The sequence below is a fragment of the Benincasa hispida genome, chromosome 10 (assembly GCF_009727055.1).
Source record: "Benincasa hispida cultivar B227 chromosome 10, ASM972705v1, whole genome shotgun sequence".
In the NCBI taxonomy this organism is placed as follows: Eukaryota; Viridiplantae; Streptophyta; class Magnoliopsida; order Cucurbitales; family Cucurbitaceae; genus Benincasa; species Benincasa hispida.
The window spans coordinates 32393725-32402075 of record NC_052358.1 but is presented as its reverse complement, the minus strand read 5'-3'; the positions used below and the strand labels follow the sequence as shown (position 1 = coordinate 32402075).

Genomic DNA, 8351 nt, shown 5'->3' with positions numbered 1-8351 from the left:
CTTTTTCTGTATGGGAATGATATGAATCTGGAAATATGGGGTTGATAATTCAGGCCTCCAGTTGACCTTTTCCTATTACATCAAATTAGTTTATTAACCTTTTCAACCTTTAATCATGTTATCAATCCCACCAGCTCATAATTCAATCAAATTTGAAAACAATTCTAAATGGCACACATCTTGTGAGGGGGTCGATGAATCAATTCGATATTTTTGCAGCATGCACATGATTTCACTCAATTAAGACTTCCTAGATCAACGTTGAATTAGAGATAACCACAGAAAATCACTCGACAAATTTCACCTTTTCACATACCAACATCATTCCTTCAAACCCGCTTCCATGTCGAGCAAGCAAATGCTCTCTGTTATATACATCCAAAAAAACACACACTTCAAAGTACTTGGAAGAGAATTGGATTCTTCATTTGTCTCGAGATAGTTCCGACAGAATGCCGACTTGATTCTTATAATAATAAACAGTACAGACAGCCATTTATAGTCATTCCTTCACTAAAGGAAAGCGCAAAGAACCTAGTGGCATGAAAAAATAATAACTGGTTAGTTTTGACATGCACAAGTAATGAATTGTCCCTTATCACTTCATGCTGAACCACAAAACACCGATGTAAATGATTCCTCACATTATAATCTGAAAATAACCCTCGGGTTAGCGTCGCTGCTTTTGGTCATCATCATCCTCTTCATCAGAATCGCCACTCTCCCGGAACCTTGGATTCTTCTCCTGTAACAGTCTAACTGTTAAATACTGAAGCACGGCATATATAAAGCCAAAACCACGGAATAATGGTTCTAATATCTGGTGACAACCAAAGTTAACGGAATTCCTTAAAAGGGCAATGAAAGCCCACCGACCAAACATCCACCACAGACCTCGTTAACTACATCCAGAATTGCATATCTAAGAAAGTAATGTAAGCATCTGGTGCCTCTGTTGAAAATTTTAAGGACGTGGTTGGAGTAATTTTGGAATGACTATGGTCATGCTTTGGGTGCGATTTTGAAATGGTTAAGATCGCTTTTATTATTTTCAAAATCACTCTAAAAGCATGTTTTGATGATATGAAAATTGCATTTAAATTAATTTTGAAAGACTAAAGGCAAATTCCGGAGTGATTGGAACGTGAAAAAAGTCAGTTTAACATGTCAGAATCACTCCCAAACACAAAATTTAACTCGATCAAAATTACTTTGTATGAACTCCCTTTCAAAAGTGTAGAATCAAATGCTAAAATGACTATACAACAATTACTTTCAATAAATCCCTTCACTATAAATCATTCAAAATTATTTGTATGAACTCCCTTTCAAAAGTGTAAGGGAGGCATTGTTTAGAAATTACCGGTCTCGAATCATGATCAGGGTTTCTTCTAGACTCGTAATCTGAAGTTCTCTTAGAGCTTTCATGTGCATGGCGATCATCATCTCGATAGCGCTTACGATGGTGGTAATCTAGTTTTTGAAACAACAATAATGTAGTCCGATAAATATCAGAAAAATGCCAGAATGAAAATAAGTTCCCATTCACAGATAATTAAAATGCTTTAGAAATTTGATACCTCTACCATGACGATGCCCATGTCCATGGCTTCCACCATGTTTTCCATCTGCAGGAGAAAATGAAAATCATGAAAATAAAGCAACATCAAATCACGTTTATACACAATATCTATGCATAGCATCCCTCAAAGCAACTTACACTGAGTCATGACAGGCATAGAACCTAGCGAACCAGTACCATAATCCACAAGCTGCCTCTGTGCTTCCAACTCTTTCTGAACTAACTTTCCATAGCCACCTCTACGTTCAATTAATTAAGGAAACTAAAAAGAAATGTGAAATTTAAAGGACGAGAAGCATAAAAAATTAACATCATCAGAAATCACTTACACATGAATGAGTGTTGATATTAAATTTAAGAAAAGTTTAGAACGTGTGTCACATGCCAATTGAAGAACAAACAAGACAAAGAAGTAGGGTGATGATCATCAATGTTACACAACTCAACAGACTAATGATGCCATACAAATTCATGCAAGTTAGCCATTCTCGCTAATGGGGTTATAGATCCCTCTGAGAAATGTTTGCCTCTAGTTGTAATCTAGGAAGCGTGAACACCCTGTTTTAGGTCAAGTTCCAATGTGGGACGTGTTGGGCATGGATTGTCTACAATAGCGCTAGCCGTGTGTCCAACAAGCTAAAAAATATCTAGTATTAGAAAGAGTTTGTCCTAATAACAAGCATGATAGAGACACGGTTTCAGAACAAAATAAAGCCCAGTCCATGCAAGCACAACCATAAAAGTGCCAAAAAAAAAAAAAAAAAAAAAAAAGAGGGAGATGCAAGCACAACCTTAAGTGTTATGAAAATACAGAAGAGGAAAAAGACCCCAATAGGAAGTTACAAAAGACCTTTCCAAATGGAAAGGAACAAGGTAAAGCTATAGTGGTGATATAAGGGGAACATTTACACCAAGTTACAACCATATTAACTATAGCATAAAAGAGAATCTATGGATTGAGACTTCTTTTACTTGAAAGATTCTGCTGGTTCGTTCTTTCCATATAATCCAGCAAAAGGCTCTTATAAAATTCTCCCAAAATCATCCGTCTCCTTTTTTGAAGGGATGTCCACCAAGGGTATATGAAAGGAGAAGATTAGGATCCTTTCGGAGGGGAACTTTCCAATTGAGAAAAAATGAAAGAATACACAAGCGAACAAAAAACCAAGCCTACAAAAAAGGAAGGACTTCCATTACAGGAAGTGGCTCCAACTATGTAAAATCACACCTATAGAATAGTTACAAAAGATCTTCGAAATCGAAGCCCAAAGGGAAAAATGAAAACAACGGACTGAAGCTCCCTATGATCCCTCTCAACTCTCTTAAACACCCTATTGTTCCACTCGCCCCACAAAACCCATAAGACCGCACATACCCTAGCATGCCAAAGAAACTGGCCTTTCTCCCCAAAAGGCGGATTGAGGAGGAATTCCTCAATCATACATTGACATCTCTATAAGGAACACTCATCATACCGAACCATTTGGAAAAAGGAATACCAAACGCCACTCGCAAAGTCACATCGCCAAAGCATATGATTCAGGTCTTCCTTCGCCTTCCAACAAAGAATACAACAAAAAAGCCCAACAAGCATAGGCATCTTCCTGACAAGCCTGTCCAACATGTTAGCAATGACTATGAAGAATATCTCATCTTTCTAAGGACCTTAATCCTTAAAAGTACTAAGAAGGCCGACTCACCCAAGGAGGAAAGATCAACCAAACAATGAAAGAAAGACTTGCAAGAGAACCCTTCTAAAGGATTGGGGCTCCAAAATCTGACATCCCTTTCCCCCAATCTAAAGGGGTGGCCCTTGAGTAAAGAAAGAAAAGCAACCACATCCGTAGCTTCCCTATCGGAAAGAGAACGACAGAACCCAAAAGAAAAGAAACAAAAGTTCTCGAACCAAACTAAAAAATCGACAACAAAATGATTTTTAAAAGACGATAGGTGATACAATCGAGGAAACATGACGCAAAGAAGTCTCTCCCATATCCGATGATCCTCCCAAAAATGAGTCTCTCCCCTTCCCTACCACGCAACAAATCCAATGAGCAAAAGAAGGAAACTCTTTCAAAATGTCATTCCACAAATTCCAGTGAGAACCTTTAATCCCTTTAGACAATCATTCAAAAAGATGGTGGCCATGTTTACTAGCAATGATTTTGGGCCTCAAAGAATTGGGCTCAAAGGAGAAGCACCATAACCATTTGGCTAAAGCCTAAAGCTTTTGTTACATATCCTAAGATTCCCAATTTCCAAAACCCTCTAAAAGAAACCGATCTCTCGATAATCTCCCATCCAATCTAGTGAGAACCTTTGCCTTTGCCTTTACCTTCACCAACCCCTACCCGAGGAAGTCACACATCATCCTCTCTAGACACTTACAAACCTCACACGAATTCAAGGATACACTCAAACAGACTTGATCTAGGTAAGCCTACGTGCTTTTAAGAAAAGAAAAGAAAAGGAAAAAAAAAAAAAAAAAAAAAACACCTTTCTTCCAAGAGGCTAGACTATTTTCTAACTTTATCCATCACGAGGTTCCACAAGGAGAACTTAGGATTATTTCCAAGAGGAAGGCCAAGATGCAACCCACGGGAGACTGCTAACTTCACACCCAACCCACTCAACCCACCTCCCCCTCACAGTTGATTCCCATAATACAGCATTTCCCTCTATTGGTGTTCAACCCCGATATTTCCTCGAAAAAAGGCAAGGACATGATTCGACAATAAGAACAAGCTCTTCTTCCCCAAGCAAAAGAAGAGCGTATCATCAATAAATTGAAGATGGGAAAGAGTAACCCGATCCGCCCCCACCTCAAAAGGCTCAATGACATCACCTTCAAAACTTTTACTCACAATCCTACTTAGGACATCCACAATAAGGAGGGAAAGAGGATCTCCCTGCCTGAGGCCTCTCATCGCCACAACTTTGCCCCTAGGACTCCCATAAATGAGGAAGGAGAAACTTACATCCTTAAGCAACCCCACATCCACAACCACCATTTATAACAAAAACCTATCCTCTCCAAGACTTTGTCCAAAAACATCCAATCCACATGATAAGCGTTTTCAAAGTCAATCTTGAAGAGAACTCCTTCCTTCTTTTTGACTCTATAGTACTCAATCACCTCATTAGCTATAAGGGCTTGATCTACGATTTGTCTCCCAGCCACAAAACCCCTTGTGAATTAGCCAAAACTTCAGCAAGAATTTTGTACATGCTTGTGATTAAACTAATCGGTCTAAAATCCTACACCCTAGTCACGGTCTCCTTCTTCGGGACCAGACAAACAAACATTTCCGACATGGACTTGTTTAGAATGCCTCTTTCGAAGAATTCCTGAAAGACTTTGAATAAATCCTCTTTAACCAAAGTCCAGTTTTCTTGATAAAAGGCTAAAGATAACTCATCTGACCCAGGGATTTAGAATTGCCACTCCTAGAAACAGCAAGCTAAATCTCCTCCACTATAAAGGGCTCGCATAAGCCAACCCTTTCTCCATCAGAAATAGGGTTCCAATCAATCCCTTGGACAAAGGGTTTAGAAGAAACTTCAGGCCCATAAAGATTAGAGAAGAAAGAGATAACTTCTTCCTCAATCTTCTTCACATTCCTAATAGCTTCTCCCGACTCATTAACCAAAGGCTCAATCCTATTCCGTCTCTTCCGACCACTGGCCACTATGTATTGCAATCAACATCCTTTGCCCAAGTCAACTTAACTTTTTGCCTCCAACTGCATGATTCCTTCCCTTCAATATTGTAATTTGTAGATTGACTTTGGCTTCATGTCTTTTGTGAAGTAAATTTTATATTTTTGTTAAATTTATATGTTTTATCTATTACGAAGTATTAAATATACACACACATTTTATTTAAATAAAAAGAGTAGGGCGTAACATATCTATGTACTGTTATTTTAAAAATCGACATATTTTTGTGTCTTTTCTTTCGGGGTTGCAATTAAATTTAACTATATGAAACCAGATTTATGTACTTTTGTTTAGAATCTTTAGATTGTGCCAAAAAACTATAAGTATATGCACATATAACAGTATGTATGTATGAAAAGAGAAATGAATATTGAGTTGGTAGTAAGTAACAGTGTTGAAAGAAAAAAGGATATCAGGATCATAGTCTGTTCGATATTCATCACGCACCTGAGAACAACGAAGGATATCAGGAAATAAACAGGTAGTGATGGTAAAGTCCAAGTAATGAATGTGACGAAGATCAGAAACAGTACCTGTCCACCACTTCGACCACGGCCCCATTGCCTGCCATCCTGAAATCCCCAATCAAAATCCACACGAATGGGACGATCATCAAGAATTGTTCCACTTATATATTTTACAGCATCCTCGGTATCCTCCCGAGAATAGTATCTAACAAAGTACAGATAAAATAAGCAGCCATTTAAAAAGATTTGCCCCATAATTTGAAAGGCTTAGAGGCAGATATATGTAAAGCATTTCTTGCAAGTGGGTACCAAGGCATGAGATTAGCAAACAATCACAAGGTTAAAATCAACCCAAATAGATATAATATCACTCATTATCAACTGCGTTCAAGTATTTGAAATAATTTTCACTAAACAGGTGACAATCATGAGGATAAAAAAAACTTATGGGAGCATATGAAGTGATATCTATGGACAGAACAAAGCAGTAACTGCATTAATGGACCACGGATAGAAATTAGAGTATCTAAAGAAAAATCATCATAAAATTAAACCACAAGGTCAGTAGCACATATGGATAGTTTAGAAGAGACTACTCTCTCCCTCCCCTGACTCTTGTATGATTCTATCAACAGCAGACAGTTTTGAGCAGTAGAGACATAAATAAATAAGTTCAGTGTTAATTCCAATGTTAGAAAATTGTATGGTTGAATATTGATAAAAAAGTATATCAAGATATTCTACTAATTAGGAAGAATTATGAAGTCTTACAGGACAAAACAAAAGCCACAAGGTGTTTTTGAATTCTTATCCAAACCCATGATTATCTTCTTAATTTCTCCAGCTCGAGAAAAAAGCTCATAAACTTGCTCTTCTGTCGTATAAAAGGACATATTTCCCACATAAACAGTGGTTGAAGTCTGAAGTGCCACTTCAAATTCATCTTGTGTTCCATGAAATCTTCTATCCCGATAAACAGATAGCTTTGTTGGGTCCTACAAATGATAAAGTTGAAAGCAGGAATCTTGGCTTAGCATCATAGAAAAATCATCCATCGTCCAACTACTTATATGCGACATTATTCCTTTTGAACCAATGAGCTTTGAATGGTTTTCATCGTTTTAATATCAATGAGCTTTGAATGGTTTTCATCGTTTTAACATCAAGACACTACAATCAGTAAATAACAATAATCAGAGTACCCTTGGCCATAATGGTCAAAAAATAGTCAACTTCATCGCAACTGATTTAGCATATATTCTCAACCAACCAAAAGGTCAAATTTCACGAACTTCACTTAACTCAAAAGAATGGCGAGGTACAAAATCCATGCCTTTTGGGATAAGAAACAACAACCATTAGTTAAGATAATTTATACAGGACTGGGGGACTAGGTTTAATCTATTCAACAGGTACTGCCACCACAACAGTTCTAACGTCACTTGAAACACCAACCGCCTACTCCCCCGACGCTCAAACTAAATGGCAACATTTGGCACCAAAATGGGTCTCGCAAATAAAGTGAATGGAAATAAAACCATATATGACCAAGAATGGATATATATAAACTATGAAACATGTCTGGAAAGGGGACTTGTAAAGACATGTTTGAAACACCCAAAAACCCTAATGGAGCGGAAAACGAATTAACTAAGCAATGAAATATTGACGGCATGAAAAGATCTTGGTTATATAAAATGGAAATAAAAAGGCAATTTACCTTGAACAACGAAGCCATGAGCCCTAGAATAACAACATCTGGACCAAAACTCGAAACCCAGTTTAGGTAGAGCAACTAGCAGACATCAACTCAACAAACCAGAGGTTCAAAATGAAATCGCTTATATTAAGTGTTGTAAAATTGGGAAGTTAATCACCCAAGGCGAGAAACAGAAGGGAAAAGGGAAGAAGCAGAGGAGCAGAGATTAGAGGCAGTTCTAATGAAAGGTCGTTCAACTGAATCAATTGATCAATAGTTGACAAGCTCGCTGCAGCTGGAATTACAATTGATGACGAAGAATCTCTCCTTCACATTCTAAATGGTTTTCCTGCGGATTACAAAGCCTTTCGACCTCTATTCGCATCAGAGACACGACACTCACACTTGCTGAGTTGGAGGTTCTTCTCGACGCCGATGAAAAGGCAATCGGCAAGCAACAAGCTTCGGTCGAGCCTCAACCAACGGCAATGCCTTTCAGACTTGGACGGACGCTGCTAATGGTGCTGGTGGTGGACTATTTTCGAACATTTCGCGGTGGCGGCCATGGATTTAGAGGAAAAGCAAGAGGAAGAGGAAGACAAAATCGAAATGGGCAAAATTTTAAAAACCCTAACTTTGGCTATGGCCATTTCGGTAATGGGCCTCACAATTCATAAGGGCCCGTTCTTCTTCGGCCGATTTTCGTGGATCATACAGCCCAGCTTTCCATCAAATTTTGGGTTTTTCACATAGACCATAATTAAGGCACATACTCGAATAATAGCCAAAAAGTACTATTTGTTACAACAATAGCCAACAAGCCCGTAGTATTTACACAAAAATTGGAATACATTTAGGGGTATTTGACTCAACAACATCTGGT

At 38.1% G+C, this 8351-nt stretch overlaps 1 protein-coding gene across 2 annotated transcripts; it reads right to left on the bottom strand.

Annotated features, from left to right (window-relative positions):
* Positions 1–210: 210 nt before the first annotated feature.
* Positions 211–8077, bottom strand: LOC120087596 (nuclear cap-binding protein subunit 2). Of its 2 annotated transcripts, XM_039044416.1 has the most exons (9): positions 7490–8077; positions 6541–6764; positions 5836–5974; positions 5716–5749; positions 1721–1825; positions 1581–1628; positions 1364–1473; positions 645–745; positions 211–534 (listed from the first exon to the last, which is right to left on the bottom strand). In XM_039044416.1, exons 1-8 carry the CDS (start codon positions 7505–7507, stop codon positions 671–673), a joined length of 753 nt encoding a protein of 250 aa, XP_038900344.1. In that variant the 5' UTR covers positions 7508–8077; the 3' UTR covers positions 211–534; positions 645–670. The 2 variants fall into 2 exon arrangements, with proteins under 2 accessions (XP_038900344.1, XP_038900343.1); XM_039044415.1 differs by having other exon boundaries at positions 211–745.
* Positions 8078–8351: the final 274 nt, after the last annotated feature.